The sequence below is a fragment of the Cetorhinus maximus genome, chromosome 11, assembly GCF_964194155.1.
Source record: "Cetorhinus maximus chromosome 11, sCetMax3.hap1.1, whole genome shotgun sequence".
NCBI classification, from domain to species: Eukaryota; Metazoa; Chordata; class Chondrichthyes; order Lamniformes; family Cetorhinidae; genus Cetorhinus; species Cetorhinus maximus.
The window spans coordinates 116,033,198-116,056,546 of NC_135889.1; the positions used below are offsets into that span (position 1 = coordinate 116,033,198).

The window sequence follows — 23,349 nt, forward strand, 5'->3', positions numbered from 1 at the left end:
CTTCAGTATCTGAGGAGTCACGAATGGTGCTGAACATTGTGCAATCATCAGCGAACATCCCCACTTCTGACCTTATGATGGAAAGAAGGTCATTGATGAAGCAGCTGAAGATGGTTGAAGCTTTACCAGAGCTTTATAAAGGTTCAGCATAACCTCCCTGCTTTTGTACTCAATACCTCTATTTATGAAGCCTAAAATGTCATATGAGTTGCTAATTACTCTTTCAATAGGCCCTCCCACTTTCAAAGATTGATGCACAAGAACCCCCAGGCTCCTCTGTTCCTGTGCATGCTTTGGAAGTCTATATTGTCTCTCCCTATCTCTTCTGCTAAAATGCATCACCTTATACTTTTCTGTATTAAATTGCGTCTGGCACTTATCTGCCCATTCTGTTAGCCTAGTCACACTCTATTGCTGTCAATTGCTATCATCTTCACTATCACTCCTCCATCTTTGGTATCCTCAGCAAATTTTCAAATTTTACTCTTGTCTATATTACTATGTACTATGGCTGGATATCAAGTGACAGCTAAAAGTACAATAAACTGCATTTGGATGGTGCCTTTAATGTATTAAAACATCCCAAGGTGCTTCACATGTGCGCAATGAGTCCAAAAAAAATCAGACACAGAGCCACATAAGAAGGCTTTAAGGTGACTGCTTGTTGAAAGAGGCAGATTTTAATCAGAGTTTTGAAGGAGGAGGGCAGGGTAGAGAGACAGAAAGGTTCAGTGAGGGAATTCCAGAGCTTAGGGCCTAGGCAGCTGTAGGTATGGATGACAACGATGGAGCGATTAAGATCGGGGATGTGTAAGGAGCCCGAATGAGAGGAAGAGTTCTCGGAGAGTGGTAGCGTTGGAGGAGGCACAGATTAGGAGGGGGGGGTGGAGAGGTGAGACCATGGCAGAAGAAAATATCCATTTTTTTTCTGTCACACAGGCACTGTCTTCTGACAGACTGCTGCATTCTCTGAGGGCCTGTCAGATCAGGTGGGTGCGGCCTGGCTGATGGTGCAGGCGAACATGAATGATAGCGTGGCACCATACCGAGGGCAGAGTAACCTAGCCCTCCCTCAACCATCCTCTCCAAGGGCACCCACTCCTGCTCATTGATGTTTCCGGGATCTTGCTGTGTGTAAAATGCCTGCTGCATTCACTAGATGAAGTCGGCGCACTGCACTTACAAAAGTAATTGTGTACTTTGGTCAAGCCTGGACTCCAAGGTTTTTAATCCAGTGCCCATAACTATTGGACAGTTCAATCTGAAACCGGAATCTGCTGAGTGTGAGATTCTCAGGAGGAAATTTATCACCTTGGGTAAAAATAACGGTCCAAAAAACGTAACCGAGTTTCCCCTGTTTCTGAAGTTGCAGTTTGTTTGTTTTTTTTTAAAAATTAAACCCACACAAAAGACATTTCTCGTACACCAGTTTCTAAATGCAAAACATTTGGACCCTTTCAATCAGAATTCAGCAGTTTGGGACTGTTGTAAAGTGACCAATTCCCCACACTCCTTGAAAAGGTCCAGAGAAAAAAAAATGTTCTTTTGTGTGGATTTGATTTAAAAGATGGCAACTTCCTAAATAGGGGCAGTGTGCCAGGAGGAATAAGAGTATCGTTGGCTCGCTCTAAAGGCCGGCCGAACCTGACTGGAGTGAGTTCAATCATCGCAGAAAAATAAGACAGAGGTCTTCCATCCACCCCACCCCCCTTTACTTCCATTTTTGGAAGGGGTGTGTGTGTATGTGTGTGTGTGTTCAAAGGGACCCGTGGACAATCCTCGGCTCGGTTTCTGGACTTGTCAGACAGTGCCACAAAATCCATTGGTCAGTGCCTCCTAGATCCTGTCGATCACTAAACCAGAAGTGAAACATTAACAAAAAGCAGCTACAACGACAAGAGGCGCAGAGAGAGAGAGAGAGGGAGGCTGCAACAACTCATTGTCAACTTTCCCAAATTCGGTTCCAAAATGGTAAAGAACAGGATAGGTATGTGACCCCCCAGTTCAATATTTTCACCAGATGAGTTTCTTGCTCCTATTTGAATTGTCAGTGGGAATCCTGTTCATTTTAGGGTTTTAGTGTGGATCTCTGCAATGTGCCAATTAATATGTTCCGACAGGCGTCTTCTTCCAAGCTTGTACTTGTTTTCAAAAGCTCAGGTTTATGTAACTGTTAATTTTGCCTCTTTTTCTCTCTCTCTCTCTCCCCCACCCCCTCCCCAGTTTCTTCTTCCGCAGATGGCGAGGTGCAAAAAGATCTCCCCCCTCCCAAGAAGCCAACACCGGTCAGTAGTTCCATCAAAGTGATTGAGTTCAAAAGGCTGGTTTTTTTTAAAAAAGAAAAGTGATTTGAGATTGAATTAAAGCGGCGAGAGCTCTGTCCGTGTTAGCAACCAACAGCTGCTCCTGAACTTTAGTTGTGTCCTTCAGGAACTTATTCAGAATCTGCTGGGCTTTTATTAAAATGCACTTTATAACTTTCTGGAGCTTACTCTTTTTTTTTGCATTTGTGTTTCTGCTCGTGTGATGTAAGGGAAGCATTAACTGTTTTACTCAAAACCAGAAATACCTGGAAAAACTCAGCAGGTCTGGCAGCCTCTGCGGAGAGGAACACAGTTAACGCTTCGAGTCCGAATGACCCTTCAACATAACTAAGTAAAAATAGAAAAGAGGTGAAATATAAGCCCCTGAAACCAGCTTATATTTCACCTCTCTTCTATTTTTACTTAGTTCTGTTGACCTGCTGAGTTTTTCCCGGGTATTTTTGTTTTTGTTTTGGATTTCCAGCATCCGCAGTTATTTTGCTTTTTGCTTATAGCTATTTTAAGTTTTCTGAACATTTACCTATACTGTGTGTAGGGGTGGGGATAGTTGGAGGCGGGGGTAGGGTGAAGGTGTCTTCAGTTAGCTCAGTTGGCTGGCTGTGCTTCAGAATAACACCAAGAGTAGGATCTGATTCCTGTCCTGGCTCGGGTAGACTCGGCTCTTGCCTCACTCACCGCCCTCTCCCTGCCAATGGAAGGCAGCGGCAAACCAAAACTGATCAACCTGCAAGAAGTTAGCTCAGGATTGAAGCATCAGCAGACAATGAGCCAAGAGCCTGCCTTTGGACATGTGACTGAATGAGCATTTTTGTCTGTATATTCATGTGTACACTCCCATACAAATGTAGTTAATTGTATGCGTGTGATGGGCATTAACCCTCAAGGATCTTGACACCTTCCAGGACAAAGCAGCCCACTTGATTGGCAGCCCAACCACAAACATTCAAACAGTGTGTGTGCATGTGCCTGCTTGCACATGTGTATCTGTGGGGGTTGGTGTGAGTGTGTGTGTGGAAGTGAGCATGTATGTCTATGTTTGTGTGTTGTTTAACCTGCAAGGCTGCGGACCAGGCGCTGGAAAGCGGGATTAAAATGATTGGCCAGTTTTTTATTTCTCTTTTTTGGCTGGCACAGGCACAATGGGCTGAATGGCCTCTTTCTGCACCGTAACATTTCTGCGGTGTGAGTGTGGCTGTGAGTGTGTATGTTGCTGTATGGGTGTGAACTCATGTATCTTGATGTGTGGGTGTGAGTCTGTGTGGGAGTGAGCACCAGTGTGTAGTGGAGGCAGAAAACTATGGACTGCGCATACACCAGATTCTGGCTTTTGTGTTTGGAGTAGGTTAGGTCATCACCAAAATCCCTCAAAAAAAGCATCCTCACACCACCCACCCTCTCCAACGGGCTGACCACCTTGCCCTCCCTAAGATCTTCCAGCATGATGTCCCCCCTATTGATTCTGTGCTCACCTATCTTCAAGTTCCCTATTCAAACTTCTCCAGTCTGTATTCCAGCCTTCTCCATTCATTCCCCCTAATGCCTCTGCACGTTTTTCTATATTAAAGGTGTTCCAACCCAGAAAACCAGTTGGTGAAATATAAAACCAAAGCCAATATTTACACTCTTTTATATTTATTTACTCATTGCAAGTATAGACCTCCTAACCCAACAAGCACAGTTTTTGTCTGTATTTTGTAATGAATCCCAATTTTTTTTTATTCATTTATGGGCTGCGGGCATCGCTGACTGGGCCAGCATTTATTGTCCAAGCCTTATTGCCCTTGAGAAGGTGGTGGTGAGCTGCTTTCTTGAGCCACTGCAGTCCATGTGGTGTAGGTACACCCACAGTGCTGTTAGGGAGGGAGTTCCAGGATTTTGACCCAGTGACAGTGAAGGAACGGAGATATATTTCTAAGTCAGGATGGTGAGTGGCTTGGAGGAGAACTTGCAGGTGGTGGTGTTCCCATGTGTCTGCTGCCCTTGTCCTTCTAGATGGTAGTGGAAAGAGCTATCTAGGGAGCCTTGGTGAATTCCCGCAGTGCCTCTTATAGATAGTACACACTGCTGCCACTGTGCAGGGTGGAGGGAGTGAATGTTTGTTGTTGGGCTGCCAATCAAGCTTTGTCCTGGATGGTGTCAAGATTCTTGAGTGTTAATGCCCATCACACGCGTGCAACTAAATACAATTTGTATATGATTAACAAAAGGCATAAATTCTCACGGTAATATGATCACTCTGGCAAAAGTCAACCTCTGTGACAGTGATCATAGTGCATTATCCCCCATTTCATCACCTTGTTTTGTGATGTTAATCTCAGCTGCGTATATTAAGATTGCAACAATAAAACGATCCCTTATTGAAATATTCATCAAATTATTGAATACTTTATTTTTGCAATTTTCTCTATTCTATGCCTTATAGCTTGGCCTATTACTTTTTCACCCTTAACTAATATTTTACTTATTCAATTAATAAAAGCAAAAAACTGCGGCTGTTGGAGATCTGAAATATAAAGAAGTAGTTCTGGAAAAGCTCAGCAGGTCTGGTAGCATCTGTGGAGAGAGGAACAGAGTTAACGTTTCGGAGAAGAAGAGTCCTATTGGACTCAAAATGTCAACTCAGTTTCTCTCTCTACAGGTGTTGTCAGACCCCCTGAGATTTTTTTCCAGCAATTTGTTTCTAAATTGCTTATTTAAACATGTCTACACTTTACGAATACCGTGGTAATTTACTTACACAAGACATTTGTGAAATAATCTGCATGCTATTTTATTGTTTCTACTTGTAGGAGAGGTTGATACCATCAATTTCAGATAATTGGCAAAAGAATCAAGGGGAGATAAGGATCATTTATTTTCCATAGTGTGTTGTTATGATCTGGAATGCACTGTGTGAAAGGCTGGTGGAAGCAGATTCAATAGTATCTTTTGATGGAGATTAGATCTATAACGAAAATAGACTTACATTTTATCTAGCGCTGCCTGTGAGGGTGGTGGAGGCAGGTTGCCTCACATCCTTTAAAAAGTACCTGGATGAGCACTTGGCACATCATAACATTCAAGGCAATGGGCCAAGTGCTGGTAAATGGGATTAGGTAGGTAGGTCTGGTGATTCTCAGGTGTCGGTGTAGACTCGATGGGCTGAAAGGCCTCTTTTGCACAGTGTGAATCTGTGACTTTCACAATCTCAGGACATCCCAAATCATATCGAATGGCGGAGCAGGCTCGAGGGGCCAGATGGTCTACTCCAGCTCCTAATTCTTGTTTTGTTGTGTTCCTGTGCTCAGATCACTTTGCAGCCAAGCGAACTGTTTTGGTATGTGGTATATGTGAAAGGGAGAAATTTGCAGGGCTTTAGGGAAAGAGCTGTAATTGGAGAGCTCATTCAAAGAGCCAGTACCAATACGATGGGTCAAATGGCCTCGTTCTGCGCCATAAAGATTCTATGATAAACCAGCCCACAATTTTCCATCCACAAACATGAAAAAAATCAATCAGTCTTACATTTAATCTAGACCTTGATCAATTTACGGAGGGAAAAGCTAACAGGAGGAGGCCCCAAACCATGTTCAGAGCGTGAGGAAAGGTGGCCAAAAGCTTGGTCTAAGGGATGGGTCTTGAGAGGCAGGGGAGATAACAGAGAGGTAACGAGACTTCGACTGAGTGTTCCAGAGAGTGCAGCTGGGGTTGAGACTAAAGATAAAAGGATAAGCTGAGGCCTCATCTCCCATCATAGATGGATATAGAAGATCCCGTGGCCCTATCTCAAAGCAGAGCTGGGAGAGTTCTCCCCCATGTTCTGCTTGGCCAATATTTATCCCCCAACCCATCATTGCAAAGACAGATTGTCTGTTCATTATCTTATTGCTGTTTGTCAAATCTTGCTGTGACTGCACTTCAAAAGCACCTCGTTGGTCGCAAAGCATTTTGTGGTGTCCTGAGAGGTCCTGAAAACCGCTAGCTCGATAAATGCAAGCTCTTTAATTTTCATTGACAATGATGGGACGTGAATTCAGCAACGCGTGCTTGTCCGGTATCATAATCACTGTACTTTATAACCCGACGTATTAGAAAGCAATGCAGAGCCGGGCAGTGTTTGTTTTACGTTGTTTAAAATAAAAAACCCCCAACAGCTTAGATTAAAAACAAACTTCTAAAAGGCTGTCGTTGCAGACTGCAGACTGCAGAGGGCGTGCTCCAGATAACTCCGCTCCACACCTCACGCTCTGATCTCCGATTCGTCAACCGATCCTGACACATGCTGACCTACAATGGCTGAATATTTTATTGCTAAAAACACCAGGCTCGTGTGTTCTATAAAAAGGTTTGTGTGCCGGAGCTCCCTACCTAACGCCGCCTACAATGTGCATCCCATGCAGAAGGGAGCCGAGGTAAAGGAGGGGCGGGATACAGGATCCAGGTATTGCATTGGGCAGCCAACCCTCCCACGTTTCCATGGGGTAGGAATTCTCAAGTCGAGTGGGGCACGCAGGACCTGGGGTGTGAATTCCCCGGTCCTCATTCGCCAGGGGACATCAGGATCACACAGCGTTACCGTAGCACAGTCTTAACGGTGCTGAACAAGCAATCGAGGGCTGCCTGAATTTTCCACCAGCCACGAGGGTCCTGACATTGGGACCGTGGGGGGAGCTCTGAGCCCACGCATGTTGTCAGGGTGCCCACCGCCCACCCTTCCCGGAGGCAGCCTTGGAATTGGCTCCCACACTCCACATCCGATTTGAGGGTGGCGCGGGCAGGTTTCCCAAGGCTGGCAGCCCAATCAGTGGGGCTAGCATGGCAGCCCCACTGAGAGAGGTGTGGGCACCTCTGAGGCAGAAAGCTGACCGCCTCAACATGGAGAGATTTGCCTTTTGCGAATTTGAGAATGAAGAGGCCGACAGCCGGTAGAACCATCAGTGCCGAGGGGGTAACCCACCCCCCCCACCCCCCGCAGTGCGAAAGTGCCGTTGCCTTTGGAAGTGGGGCCTTGATTGTCCTAGTTAGTTGCCTGCCTCCGCGGAGTGGGCTGTGGATCCTGCCCCGGGAAATTCCTCGGTGGCAGGAAGATATCAGGGGGCCATCCCGACGTGGCTTCCCCCTATTTTCCTCCCCCCCACCCCCCACTCCCCATCCATCGCCGTCTCCAAACCCATCTCCACAGGACTGAGAAAATTCAGCCCCAGGTCTCAAAGAAATTACACATCCTATCATTAGGGTTGAATAAGGGAAGGGAGAACTTGCATTTATATAGCGCCTTTCACAACCTCAGAATGTCCTAAAGCGATTTTCAGCCAATGAAGTACTTTGGAAGTGTATCCTTGCTGTAATCTGGAAAACACGGCAATTTATGCACAGCAGGTTCCACGGACAGCAATGTGATAATGTCGGTGTACAAAGGGATCTGGGTTTTCTTGTACACCGATCAATGAAAGCAAGCATGTAGGTCCAGCAAGCAGTTAAGAAGGCAAATGGTATCAAAAACAAAAAATGCTGGTAAAACTCAGCAGATGACAGAATCTGTGGAGAGATAGACAGAGTTAACGTTTCGAGTCCATATGACTCTTCGGAGCCACACAGACTCGAAACGTTAACTCTGTCTTTCTCTCCACAGATGCTGTCAGACCTGCTGAGTTTTTCCAGCATTTTTTTGCTTTTGTTTCAGATTTCCAGCATCCACAGTATTTTGCCATTATCTTAGGCAAATGGTATGTTGGCCTTCGTTGTGAGAGGACTTGAGTACAGGAGCAAGGATGTCTTACTGTAGCTGTACAGGGCCTTGGTGAGACCACACCTGGAGTACTGTGTGCAATTTCAGTCTCCTTACCTTATAAAGGATATACTTGCCATAGAGGGAGTGCAGCGAAGGTTCACCAAACTGATTCCCGGGATGGCAGAATTGTCGTATGAGGAGAGATTGGTTCAACTGGGTCTGTATTCACTGGAGTTTAGAAGAATGAGAGGGGATCTTATTGAAACATATAAAATACTGACAGGGCTGGACAGACTGGATACAGGGATGATGTTTCCTCTGGTTTGGAGAGGGGGGGCGTCTAGAACAAGGGGTCACAGTCTCAGGGTACAGGGTAGACCATTTAGGACTGAGATGAGGAGAAACTTCTTCACTCAGAGGGTGGTGAACCTGTGGAATTCTCTACCATAGAAGGCTGTGGAGGCCAAGTCACTGAATATATTTAAGATGGGTATAGATTTCTAGACTCTAAAGGTGACAAGGGATCTGAGGAGAGAGTGGGAGTATGGCGTTGAGATAGAGGATCAGCCATGATCATACTGAATGGTGGAGCAGGTTCGAAGGGCCGAATGACCTACTCCTGCTCCTATTTTCTATGTTTCTATGACCAGTTCCTCTGTTGGTTGAGGGCTAAATATCGGCCAGGACACCGGGGAGAACACCCGCACTCTCCTGCAAAACCATGCCATTGAATCTTTTACACCCACCTGAGAGGGTAGATGGGGCTTCGACTTAACGCCTCATCCGGATGACAGCACCTACGACAGTGCAGCGCTCTCTCAGCACTGCACTGAGGGTGACACCCTGGGTTTTGTGCTCAAGTCTCTGGCGTGGGTCTCGAACATTCTGACTTAGAGGCAAAAGTGCTACTAACTGAGCCACAGCTGAAGCCTAGCAATGTCGCACATGCTCTCACTTAGCGATATATTTGCTTAATGTAATGCAATTATCTTGGGAACTTTCTTCTTTTGCCTCCCACAGAGGCTATGTGGAAGCAATTACCCGCTCAGCATTCTGTTCGTGGTGGTGAATGAATTCTGTGAGCGCTTCTCCCTCTATGGCATGAAAGGTATGTTTTTTGATCTTTACAGTTTTTTTTTAATAAATCTCCTTATTTTGGGATGCAGGGGAGGCCGGCATTTATGGCCCACCCGTGGTTGTCCTATGAAACTCTTTCGAGTTATCAACAGTCACAGATTGCAACTCTTTCGAGTACAATCACAGTTCTTGGTTTTCCGAGAGTGGGACATGAACCCACAACCTTCTGATTCAAAGGCGAGGGTGCTATGAACTGAGCCACAGCTGACACCTCGTTGTCCTATGAAGATGGTGGTGGGACCTCTTGTACTGCTTCTGTCCTTGTTTGATACAGCTGAGTTGCTCGCTAGGCCACTTCAGAGGGCAGTTAAGGGTCAATCACATTTAGCCTGGGATTGGAGTCATATCTAGGCCAGACCGGGTAAGGGCAGCAGGTTTCCTCCTTTGGAGAAGGTTAATGAACCAGTTGGGTTTTTACGACAATCAGACAGCTTCATGGATACTCAGATATCTAAAACTGAATTCTCAAACTGTGGGGTCTGAAAGAAAGAAAGAGTTTGGTTTTATGTAGTGCCTTTCACAGTCTCAGGGCACCCCAATGCGCTTGACAGCCAATGAAGCGCTTTTGAAGTTGACATGTTGGAAACACAGTGAGCTCCCTAAAACAGCAATGAGAAAATGTCTAGCTGATCAGTTTTAATGATACGGGTAGAGGTGCCTCCAGCACTGAGGTGCCCTCTCATTGCTGCTTTCAAGTGTTCAGCTTAGATTGTACACGGCCTCAAGACTCTGGAGAGAGATTTGAACCCATAACCTTCTGACACAGAGGCACAAGTGTTACTACCCAGATCACATCTGATACCTATCCAGGGACCTTGAAGTTAATTGCAGTGCCCTTTAACACTAACTCCACTGAGCAGGGTTTGTACTCTCTGGAAGATGCAGGGTTGATCAACTAAGTGTCCCATTTTCATTCCTTGCTTTCTTATGTTCATATGTCTGTTGCATTTCAGCTGTTCTCACCCTCTACTTCACGAACTTCCTTCATTGGGACGATGACCTGTCCACTGCCATCTTCCACGCCTTTACTGGACTGGCCTATTTCACACCGGTTTTGGGAGCCCTCATTGCAGATTCCTGGTTGGGAAAGTTTAAGTGAGATGGCATCTTTTTAACGGAATATCTTTTTCTTTTTCTCTTCATTTTGTGATGACATGAACCCGCCCGCCAACACTGCAATTTGTTTCATTGTTGGTTACTCACTCCTAATGCGCACCTTTTGCTCCTGATTCCACCATGCCAAAGCGTGGCCCAAAAGGAGAGTCGGTCAAACCGCTCTCAGCGTCTTGCTAATGTTTGGTTGACCGCGAGGGTGTGCCCAAGAGCAACCCACTAATGACCGTTGCAGCACTTTTCTTCAGTCTGTGCGGTAAACGTGTGACTGCGGCTTGGAACCTTGCCAAAGAAACAAAGCTGAAATCAAGGAAAAGCATTTCCCTGTGACCATTCTCAAATATGCCCACACCTCAGAGAAAAAAAAATCATTAAGGCTTCTAATGGTGCAAAGTCCTGCAACAAGTGTAGTCACCAGCGCTTAAAACTTTTGCATTAAAGCCTGTTCCAAAGTTACCGGGTTATAGCATCTTATCATAAGTGCACCGCTTATTTAGGGCAGAGACGATGGTGCTTCCTCACTGTTAAATACAAGAACAATTACAAGTGAATAACATTTCTTTAATGTTCGATTGCCTACTGTGTACTTGAGCGCCCCTAATCTGCTCTAAATGGTTTAGGATTACAGGTTGCACTGAGCAATGACAGCAGTTCAGTTAAGCAGTTCAGTTAAAGCTGTGGCTCAGAGAGGAGATGAAAACCATGAGGATAAGATCCCGACACAGAAGGAACGTTCTTGTTATATAATGGAGTGCCATAAGAATGTTAACCCGTTACATAGACCATCACGACAAATCACGTTCGATGTGCCTGTGTTAAGTTGTCTTTAAAGGTGTAAACCTTTAAAGGTCTAACCGTGACTCCAGGTGATTGCTTCATACCGCTACGAGCCATTGCAACACGGATGGCTGTGGCCCAAGAAGGATGCTGAACGCCACCCTCTGGGGGCAATAAGTGCCAGCCCTGCCAGAAGTTAAGATGAATAGCAAAAACACTCAACCTAAATTGTGTCAGCAACGCCCAGCTGAGAGCACTCTTGCCACTAAATTTCAGGGTTCCAGTCCCACTCCAGGGCTTGAATGCAAAAATCCAGGCTGATGCTCTCGTGCAGTGCTGAGGGAGTGCCGCACTGTTAGAGGTGCTGTCTTTTAGATGAGATGTTAAGTTGAGTTTCCGCCTGCTCTCCAGGTGGGCAAAATTAGATGTTCACTTGCCTTGCCATAGCCTCCAGGGCCATGGGCCAAGCGCTGGAAAATGGGATTAGTGTAGTCAGATCTTGGTTGACTGGCCCAAACACGATGGGCCGAATGGCCTCCTTTTGTGCTGTAAATGTCGATGAGTATAAAATAAAAGATCCCATGGCACTATTCAAAGAAGAGCAGGGGAGTTCTCCCTGGTGTCCAGGCCAATATTTAATACTTCGTCAACATCACAAAATCAGGTTATCTGGTCATTATCACATTGCTGTTCATGGGACCTTGCTGAGGGCAAATTGGTTGCTGTGTCGCGTACAATAAAACAGTACCTATGCTCCAAAAGTACTTTATTGGTTATAAAGCGCTTTGTGACATCCTGGGGTCATGAAAGGAGCTTTAGAAATACAAGCCTTTTTTTAATTCATTATTATTATTGAACTGAGTGGCTTGCTAGGCCATTTTAGAGGGCAGTTGGGAGCCAACCACATCGCTGTGGGTCTGGAGTCACATGTAGGCCCAGACTGGGTAAGGACGGCTGATTTCCTTCCCTAAAGGACATTAGTGAACTAGATTTTTTTTAATATATGTATATATATATATATATATGTATATGACAATTGATGATAATTTAACGGTCACCCTTACTGAGATTAGCTTTACATTCGAGATTTATTAACTGGATTTAAATTCTGCCAAGACGGGACATAGTTATAAATTAATATTGCGTAATTTATGATCTCTTCAACTTGCCATAAGTAAACAAACAGCACAATAGTTAGTCCATTGGTTTCAGTAGACGTTTTATTTGGACAGTGTGGTTTCATTTCTAAGGCTCTCTTTAACTTGGCTACTCTCAGTAAATGGGTTTCGCTGTTTGTCACTCAGGCTGGAGAATAGGAACAGGAGTTATCTATCGGGAGGAATTTTACAGCCGGTCACGGTGTAAAATGCAGCAAGCCGTTCAAAAGTCCATTGATTTCGGCGGGACCGTAAAACCCTGCCGGCCTAAAATTCCGCCCACTGTGTGCCATCCGGCCCATCAAACCGGCTATTTTTTCCCTCTCTTTAAGTAAATTGGGTTTAGTATTTTCTCAGCCAGCAGATCAAATTCGAAAACCTCCCACAACCCAAACACTTGGTTTTTTTTTAACGGGACGGTTTCCCGTTCGATTGTGTCCTTATTTCTTTTTTCATCCCGATTTACGGTTCTTCACAGAGAGTGCTCTTTCCGAGGGGTAAAATGGATGCCCTCCCGCTAGAGATCTATTGTCCGAGCCTTTGAGTTATATTCCTCGAGGCAGGATGGCGTCTGCGCCTCCTCCAGGCCCTGATACACCAGTTCGGAAGATGATGTCGAGCGCTTGTTTTATCTTTCAAAGAATTTCAATCCCGATCTCTGAAAGCGCTCTCCGCTTTCTTCACAGCTTTTTAAATTTTGCCTCATTATTTTTTTTGGCTCTCTTTCACAGTAATTAAGGATCGAGCTTCCACTGTTGTATTCCACGTCCTAACAATGCTCTCTTTAAAAAAATTAAATCCCACAAACACGTACCAACATACGAATTAGGAGCAGGAGTAGGCCACTCGGCCCCTCGAGCCTGGTCCGCCATTCAGTAAGATCGTGGCTGATCTGATTTTAACCTGAACTCCACATTCCTGCCTACCCCCCCGCCCCCGATAACCTTTCACCCCCTTGCTTATCAAGAATCTATCTACCTCTGCCTTAAAGACTCTGCTTCCACTGCCTTTTCAGGAAGAGAGTTTCAAAGACTCTCAACCCTCTGAGAGAAAACAATTCTCCTCATCTCTGTCTTAAATGAGCGACCCCTTATTTTTAAACAGTGACCCCGAGTTCTAGATTCTTCCACAAGAGGAAACATCCTCTCCACATCCACCCTGTCAGGACCCCTCAGGATCTTAAAGGTTTCAATCAAGTCGCCTCTCACTCTTCTAAATTCCAGTGGATAAATCTATCCTCTTCTTCCTAATTTCTTTCCTTGCTCATTTCTTTCCTCTTGAAGTTTCTCTTTATCACGTTCTTTTGTCTTTCTCTCTCTCTCTCTCTGTCTGTCTCTCTCTCTCTGTCTTTCCTCCCTCTCATTTGGTCTGCCCCTTTCACCTCTTTAACTCTTTCCTTTCCAACAATCTGTTTCTGTCCGTCTTGTGGGTACCGGTGCTGCTATTGCTGCTGGCCATCCACGATGGAGTAGGGAAGAGAAGAGAATGTTCTGGAGCTGGACATTTCCTGGAACCCATATCACTGCAAAAGTCACCTATTGAAATGATAAGCCTTGCAATTTAATGGTCTGAAAGGGCACCCCTGCAAGATGTTACCCCCCCTCGGTCACTTCCCACCTGGCCACCAAAGCCCACCTCGCCACCACCTCCAACCACCCACCCCCCCTTCCCTGGACTCCCTGATCCCTCCCTGTCCAATACCCCCGAATTTTCACTCTCCAGGATTCCACGTTGTCTTCATCCTGGGGCCTACTTGCAGTCCCAGCAGCCCTCACTGCCGAGTGCTGGTGCTGCTGAGAGTGCTAAAGCTGCCGGCCAATCAGATTAAGCTGGCAGCTCCGGATCTCCTTAAGGCCGCCCCGAATGTGTTAAAGCTGCAGGGTGGGGCAGCCTTTGTTTCACATCGGGCAGTTTGGGACAATGCGATCAGCACGCCCCCCACCCCCAGCTCCGTAAAATTCAGCCCCATGTTGTTTGGTGACTTGAACCAAGCATTTGGTCAAACCTATAGATAAACATTGATATCCCAAGCAGCTCACTGTCCTGTTGGACGTTGTATATTTGGTAGGTCTTTCATAAAGAGGTTTTGAGTCTCTTACAGTTAAACATTAAGTGTTCATTGACAACACATAGCTATGTACACATATACAGGCTATGGGCTAACTCCATGCTTTGCTTTTACAGTCCACAACTCCCTTTAGTCTCAGGTCATGTGTCTCTTTACATCACCCTGTGGGCAGTACTGTTTACCGGTCCCCCATTAACCCTTGTTATGCCAGATATACCCTTATGCTACACTTAACCATTTATGCATTGAAATGTGTTACCTGGAATATTTATATTTATTTTAATGATAAGTTTTGATTTTAATTCTTCTGCTCCCAAACAGAACCATCATCATCCTCTCCATTGTGTATGTTATCGGTCATATTGTGAAGTCCATTGGTGCAATTCCAACCGTGGGTGACCAGAAAATGCATGTGTGAGTAAAAAAAAATCATGATGTTCCTGTGGTGCTCTAACACTCTGGTGCAGTCTTTAATTCGTTCATGGGCAACAAATGCTGGCCGAGCATCCCTCATTGCCCATGAGAATTGAGTGGCTTGATCAACCATGTCAGACCAGTCAGCTACACGATGCTGTGACCAGATTTCTTTCCATAAAGGACGTCAGTGAACCAGATGAGTTTCTATGACAATCAACAATAATTTCATGGTCATCATTAGACCTTTTAATTCCAGGTTTTTTTTATTGAGTTCAAACTGTACTATCTACCATGGTGCAAATTGAACCCAGGTCCCCAGAACATTACCCTTGGTCTCTGGATTACTGGCCTGGTGATAACACCACTATTGTCACAGGACGGCTGATGTTAAGCTGAGGCTCCATCTACCCTCTCAACAGGATGTATGCAATCCCATGGTGCCTTGGGATGTCCTGTGGCTGTGAAAGGTGCTATATAAATGCAAGTTTTATTTTTATGGTTCTCTACCCCTTACTTCAGGAGGTGCACTGTCTGATTTCTTCCCCTCAAAACCCCAAAGGCACCTGATAAATTGAAGGTGGTCAATCTATGTAATCACAAATAGAACATTCTGGAAGCTGCTCTGTGAACCTGGCAGAGTGTACAATCTGAGAGATTTGGCAACCCTGCCTTTTGACTTTGGTTGACAGCGTGAAAAGAGCGATGTTGAGTTGGTATACACCTGTCTCAAAAATCAATGGAACCAACGATGGGAAATATGTACAACAGGTAGCTGATCCAACGGCCAGGCACTGCAGGCACTGGAAGCTGATGAGTGTTAATGGAATTGTCATTTCATTCACCATTCAACAAGAAGGGAAACAAAGATGTTGAGAAGGGGCCAAATAAAGCCTAGCAGTGAAAACATCAATTGATTGTAATGGCAATTACAACAGTTACCTCAGGATGTCTCAGTGACTTTACGGCTTTTTGAAGTGTTGTCGCTATTGTAATCTACATAATGCAGCAGCCAATTGGTACACAGCAAGCTCCCACAAGCAGCAAAGAGGTAATGGATGGAACCGTCCCAGATTTGCACTCAGCGTGGTGGCAGGCTGAAAAAAGACATTTTACCCACCGGCTGCAATGGCAAGTTTTAAGACCATAAGACCATAAGACCATAAGACATGGGAGCAGAAATTAGGCCATTCGGCCCACCGAGACTGCTCCGCCATTCAATCATGGCTGATAGGTTTCTCAACCCCATTCTCCCACCTTCTCCCCGTAACCTTTGATCCCCTTACCAATCAAGAACCTATTTATCTTGGTCTTAAATACACTCAATGACCTGGCCTCCACAGCCTTCTGTGGCAATGAATTCCATAGATTCACCACTCTCTGGCTAAAGAAGTTTCTCCTCATCTCTGTTCTAAAAGGTCTTCCCTTTACTCTGAGGCTGTACCCTCGGGTCCTAGTGTCTCCTACTAATAGAAACATCTTCCCCACGTCCACTCTATCCAGGCCTTTCAGTATTCTATAAGTTTCAATCAGATCCCCCCTCATCCTTCTAAACTCCATCGAGCATAGACCCAGAGTCCTCAAACGTTCCTCATATGTTAAGCCTTTCATTCCTGGGATCATTCTTGTGAACCTCCTCTGGACCCTCTCCAGGGCCAACACATCCTTCCTGAGATACGGGGCCCAAAATTGCTCACAATATTCTAAATGTGGTCTGACCAGAGCCTTATAAAGCCTCAGCAGCACATCCCTGCTTTTATATTCTAGTCCTCTCGAAATAAATGCCAACATTGCATTTGCCTTCCTGACTACCAACTCAACCTGCAAGTTAACCTTAAGAGAATTCTGGACTAGGACTCCCAAGTCCCTTTGCACTCCAGATTTCTGAATTCTCTCCCCATTTAGAAAATAGTCTATGCCTCTATTCTTCCTACCAAAGTGCATGACCTCACACTTCCCCATGTTGTATTCCATCTGCCACTTCTTTGCCCATTCTCCTAACCTGTCCAAATCCTTCTGCAGCCTCCCCGCCTCCTCAATACTACCTGTCCCTCCACCTATCTTTGTGTCATCTGCAAACTTAGCCAGGATGCCCTCAGTTCCTTCATCTAGATCATTAATGTTTAAAGTGAAAAGTTGTGGTCCCAACACTGACCCCTGCGGAACTCCACTAGTCACCGGCCGCCATCCTGAGAAGGACCTCCTTATCCCCACTCTCTGCCTCCTGCCAGACAGCCAATATTCTATCCATGCTAGTACCTTGCTTCTAACACCATGGGCTCTTATCTTACTGAGCAGCCTCCTGTGCGGCACCTTGTCAAAGGCCTTTTGGAAGTCCAAGTAGAAAACATCCATTGGCTCTCCTTTGTCTAACCTACTCGTTACCATCTCAAAGAATTCTAACAGATTTGTCAGGCATGACCTCCCCTTGATGAAACCATGCTGACTTTGCCCTATTTTACCATGCACTTACAAGTATTCTGAAATCTCATCCGTAATAATGGACTCTAAAATCTTACCAACAACCAAGGTCAGGCTAATCAGCCTGTAATTTCCCGTCTTTTGCCTCACTCCCTTCTTAAACAGGGGGGTTACATTAGTGATTTTTCAGTCCTCTGGGACCCTCCCTGACTCCAGTGATTCCTGAAAGATCGCCACTAACGCCTCCACTATCTCTTCATCTATCTCCTTCAGAACTCTGGGGTTTAATCCATCTGGTCCAGGTGATTTATCCACCTACAGACCTTTCAGTTTTTCTAGCACCTTCTCCTTGGTAATGGCCACCATACTCAACTCTGCCCCCCGACTTTCTTGAACTTTGGGGATGTCACTCGTGTGTTCCACTGTGAAGACTGAGGCAAAGTACCTTTTCAGTTCCTCCTTTGTTCCCCACTACTACTTGTCCAGCATCATTTTCCAGCGGCCCAATGTCGACTTTTGCCACTCTCTTACCCTTTATATATCTAAAAAAACTCTTGCAATCTTCTTTTATATTACTGGCTAGTTTATCCTCATATTTAATCTTCTCCCTCCTTATTTCTTTTTTAGTTGTCCTCTGTTGGTCTTTGTAGGCTTCCCAATCCCCTGGTTTCCCACTGCTCTTCGCCGCATTGTATGCTTTCTCTTTAGCTTTTATGCAGTCCCTGACTTCCTTTGTCAGCCATGGTTGCCTCGTCCTCCCTTTAGTATGCTTCTTCTTCCTAGGGATGAATTTTTGCTGACTCTCCCAAATTACTCCCAGAAACTCCTGCCATTGCTGTTCCACTGTCTTTCCTGCTAGGCTCATCTCCCAGTCAATTCTGGACAGCTCCTCCCTCACTTCTATATCCACCAATGATGGGAGATGAGGCCTCAGCTTATCCTTTTACCTTTAGTCTCAACCCCAGCTGCACTCTCTGCAACACTCAGTCTAAGTCTCGATACCTTTCTGTTATCTCCCCTGCCTCTTCAAAGTGTTCTCAAGACCCATCCCTTAGACCAAGCTTTCAGCCACCTTTCCTCACGCTCTGAACATGGTTTGGGGCCTCCTCCTGTTAGCTTTTCCCTCCGTAAATTGATCAAGGTCTAGATTAAATGTAAGACTGATTGATTTTTTTCATGTTTGTGGATGGAAAATTGTGGGCTGATTTATCATAGAATCTTTATGGCACAGAACGAGGCCATTTGACCCATCGTATTGGTACTGGCTCTTTGAATGAGCTATTCAATTACAGCTCTTTCCCTAAAGCCCTGCAAATTTCTCCCTTTCACATATACCATATACCAAAACAGTTCGCTTGACTGCAAAGTGATCTGAGCACAGGAACACAACAAAACAAGAATTAGGAGCTGGAGTAGACCATCTGGCCCCTCGAGCCTGCTCCGCCATTCGATATGATTTGGGATGTCCTGAGATTGTGAAAGTCACAGATTCACACACGAAGGTCGTAGAAGAGGCCTTTCAGGCCATCGAGTCTGCACCGACACGTTAGAAACACCTGACCTACCTACCTAATCCCATTTATCAGCGCTTGGCCCATAGCCTTGAATGTTATGACGTGCCAAGTGCTCATCCAGGTACTTTTTAAAGGATGTGAGGCAACCCACCTCCACCACCCTCCCAGGCAGCGATAGATAAAATGTAAGTCTATTTTTGTTATATATCTAATCTCCATCAAAAGATACTATTGAATCTGCTTCCACCAGCCTTTCACACAGTGCATTCCAGCTCTAAATGATCCTTATCTCCCCCTGATTCTTTTGCCAATTATCTGAAATTGATGGTATCAACCTCTCCTACAAGTAGAAACAATAAAATAGCATGCAGATTATTTCACAAATGTCTTGTGTAAGTAAATTACCACAGTATTCGTAAAGTGTAGACATGTTTAAATAAGCAATTTAGAAACAAATTGCTGGAAAAAAAAAACTCAGGGGGTCTGATAACACCTGTAGAGAGAGAAACTGAGTTGACATTTTGAGTCCAATAGGACTCTTCTTCTCCGAAACGTTAACTCTGTTCCTCTCTCCACAGATGCTACCAGACCTGCTGAGCTTTTCCAGAACTACTTGTTTATATTTCAGAACGCCAACAGCCGCAGTTTTTTGCTTTTATTAATTGAATAAGTAAAATATTAGTTAAGGGTGAAAAAGTAATAGGCCAAGCTATAAGGCATAGAATAGAGAAAATTGCAAAAATAAAGTATTCAATAATTTGATGAATATTTCAATAAGGGATCGTTTTATTGTTGCAATCTTAACATACGCAGCTGAGATTAACATCACAAAACAAGGTGATGAAATGGGGGATAATGCACTATGATCACTGTCACAGAGGTTGACTTTTGCCAGAGTGATCATATTAGCGTGGGAATTTATGCCTTTTGTTAATCATATACAAATTGTATTTAGTTGCACGCGTGTGATGGGCATTAACACTCAAGAATCTTGACACCATCCAGGACAAAGCTTGATTGGCAGCCCAACAACAAACATTCACTCCCTCCACCCTGCACAGTGGCAGCAGTGTGTACTATCTATAAGAGGCACTGCGGGAACTCACCAAGGCTCCCTAGATAGCTCTTTCCAAACCCACAGCCACTACCATTTAGAAGGACAAGGGCAGCAGACACATGGGAACATCACCACCTGCAAGTTCCCCTCCAAGCCACTCACCATCCTGACTTAGAAATATATCTCCGTTCCTTCACTGTCACTGGGTCAAAATCCTGGAACTCCCTCCCTAACAGCACTGTGGGTGTACCTACACCACATGGACTGCAGCGGTTCAAGAAAGCAGCTCAACACCACCTTCTCAAGGGCAATAAGGCTTGGACAATAAATGCTGGCCCAGTCAGCGATACCCGCACCCCATAAATGAATCAAAAAAAATTGGGATTCATTACAAAATACGGACAAAAACTGTGCTTGTTGGGTTAGGAGGTCTATACTTGCAATGAGTAAATAAATATAAAAGAGTGTAAATATTGGCTTTGGTTTTATATTTCACCAACTGGTTTTCTGGGTTGGAACATCTTTAATATAGAAAAACGTGCAGAGGCATTAGGGGGAATGAATGGAGAAGGCTGGAATACAGACTGGAGGAGTTTGAATAGGGAACTTGAAGATAGGTGAGCACAGAATCAATAGGGGGGACATCATGCTGGAAGCTCTTAGGGAGGGCAAGGTGGTCAGCCCGTTGGAGAGGGTGGGTGGTGTGAGGATGCTTTTTTTGAGGGATTTTGGTGATGACCTAACCTACTCCAAACACAAAAGCCAGAATCTGGTGTATGCGCAGTCCATAGTTTTCTGCCTCCACTACACACTGGTGCTCACTCCCACACAGACTCACACCCACACATCAAGACACTTGAGTTCACACCCATACAGCAACATACACACTCACAGCCACACTCACACCGCAGAAATGTTACGGTGCAGAAAGAGGCCATTCAGCCCATTGTGCCTGTGCCGGCCAAAAAGAGAAATAAAAAACTGGCCACTCATTTTAATCCCGCTTTCCAGCGCCTGGTCCGCAGCCTTGCAGGTTAAACAACACACAAACATAGACACACATGCTCACGTCCACACACACTCACACCAACCCCCACAGATACACATGTGCAAGCAGGCACATGCACACACACTGTTTGAATGTTTGTGGTTGGGCTGCCAATCAAGTGGGCTGATTTGTCCTGGAAGGTGTCAAGATCCTTGAGGGTTAGTGCCCATCACACGCATACAATTAACTACATTTGTATGGGAGTGTACACATGAATATACAGACAAAAATGCTCATTCAGTCACATGTCCAAAGGCAGGCTCTTGGCTCATTGTCTGCTGATGCTTCAATCCTGAGCTAACTTCTTGCAGGTTGATCAGTTTTGGTTTGCCGCTGCCTTCCATTGGCAGGGAGAGGGCGGTGAGTGAGGCATGAGCCGAGTCTACCCAAGCCAGGACAGGCATCAGATCCCACTCTTGGTGTTATTCTGAAGCACAGCCAGCCAACTGAGCTAATTGAAGACACCTTCACCCTACCCCCGCCTCCAACTATCCCCACCCCTACACACAGTATAGGTAAATGTTCAGAAAATGTAAAATAGCTATAAGCCAAAAGCAAAAAACTGCGGATGCTGGATATCCAAAACAAAAACAAAAATACCCGGAAAAAACTCAGCAGGTCTGGCAACATCTGCGGAGAGGAACACAGTTAACGTTTCGAGTCCGCATGACTCTTCAACAGAACTAAGTAAAGATAGAAGAGAGGTGAAATATAAGCTGGTTTAAGGGGCTTATATTTCACCTCTCTTCTATTTTTACTTAGTTCTGTGGAAGGGTCATTCGGACCCGAAACGTTAACTGTGCTGCCCGACCTGCTGAGTTTTTCCAGGTATTTTTGTGTTTGTTTAAAATAGTTATGCTTCATTTACATCACACTAGCAGAAACACAAGTATTTCCCGTCCCCTTTCTCATTGTCATACCTTTATCTGATGTGCTTGAAGTTAGATTCCTAGCTCTTTCCAAACACTCTGTCCTATTTTGTGTTCTGGAGACTTTAATAGCCTCTCCTGGATTCTCCTTTCTTTTCAGTTTTTTCATAATTTTCCATGAAGTTGAATCCACCCCCCCACATGCCAACCTGTTGCTTTGTTTCCCATTAGTCATGCTTCTTGGAGTTTTACCCTTCCCTCCCCCCCAACTTTCTACTTTAAAGTCCTGTTGACCACCCTGTTTACCCTTTTCGCTAGAACATTGGTCCCAGGTCGGTTCAGGTGGAGACCGTCCCAACGGTACAGATCCCTCCTGTTCCAATACTGATGCCAGTGCCCCATGAAATGGAACCCCTCTTTCCCGCACCACTCCTTTAGCCACGTGTTTGCTTCCCTTATTCTCGCGTCCCTATGCCAATTTGCACGTGGCTCAGGTAGTAATCCGGAGAGTATAACCCTTGAGGACCTGTTCCTTAATTTAGTTCCTAGTTTCTGATAATCCCCAAACAGGTCCTCTTTCCTAGTCTTACCTATGTTATTTGTCCCGACGTGGACCACAACAACTGCATCCTCCCCCTCCCTCTCCAATATCCTTTCAAGCCGGTCAGAGATGTCCTTCACCCTGGCACCGGGCAGGCAACATACCATGCGGGACTCTCGATCCTGCTTACAAAGGACGCTATCAATTCCCCTAATTATAGAATCCCCTACAACTACCACTTGTCTTTTTGCTCCCCCCTCTTGAATGGCCTCCTGTGCCATGGTGCCGTGGTCAGCTGGCTCATCCTCCCTACAGCCCTCTTCCTCATCCACACAGGGAGCAAGTACCTCATGCCTGTTGGACAAGGTCAAGAGCTGAGGTCCTCTGTTCCTGGACACAGGGTCCCTCTACCTGCCTCACTTGCAGTCACACCCTGCTGACCCTGACCACTGACCGGACTTGAGGTACTTAATCTACCGGGTGTGACCGCCTCCTGATACAAAGCGTTCAGGTAACTCTCCCCCTCCCGGATGTGCCGCAGCGTCTGGAGCTCGGACTCAAGCTCATCAATTCTGAGCCGGAGTTCCTCCAGCAACCAACACTTGCTGCAGATATGGTCACTGCGGCTCGCAATGGGATCTGCCAGCTCCCACATCATACAGCTACAGCACATCACCTGCCCAGCCATCTCGACTTAGATAATTAATTTATTAGATTTGCAGTGTTTTTTTTTCAAATTTGGTGCAGGTTTCCTACCAACCAACCAGGTCACAGCTTTCCTGTGAAGTCACTTTTTCAGTTTTGGCTTCAGTTACTCTATGCCCCGAGGTCACCGCTCCGGTGCTCCTCCCTCCAAGTCTTCTCCCTAGAGACAAGGCCGCCAATCCACAAGGTAAGCTAGATTTATTCTCACCAGTCCGGTGCTCCTCCCTCTGAGTCTGCTCCCTGAAGACAAGACTGCGAATCCCCGAGGTAAGCTAGATTTATACTCAACGCTCCAGTGCTCCTCCCTCCGAGTCTGCTCCCAGGATTTACTCACCAATTAGCTGCTTTTTGTTTAAAATCCACTTTCAGAAGGCAGGTCTGGTGTACTCCTGAAGGCACTGCCTCTTCCTCTATCTCTTTTTTTTAGGTTTGAGTAGGAGGGAGGGATGGAAACACTACAGCAATGTAATGTTTGGGGCTATTCCGTTCTTTGA

General features: G+C 45.5%; 1 protein-coding gene across 1 annotated transcript in view; it reads left to right on the forward strand.

Moving 5' to 3' along the window:
* The first annotated feature begins 1,159 nt into the window (after positions 1–1,159).
* Positions 1,160–23,349, forward strand: part of slc15a2 (solute carrier family 15 member 2) — a 109,589-nt gene continuing 87,399 nt past the window's right edge. Inside the window, exons 1-5 of the mRNA XM_078552780.1 lie at positions 1,160–1,316; positions 2,224–2,285; positions 9,055–9,142; positions 10,125–10,266; positions 14,608–14,700. Of these exons, the coding sequence (XP_078408906.1) occupies positions 1,160–1,316; positions 2,224–2,285; positions 9,055–9,142; positions 10,125–10,266; positions 14,608–14,700 (542 nt within the window). The remainder of the gene's footprint in view (positions 1,317–2,223; positions 2,286–9,054; positions 9,143–10,124; positions 10,267–14,607; positions 14,701–23,349) is intronic.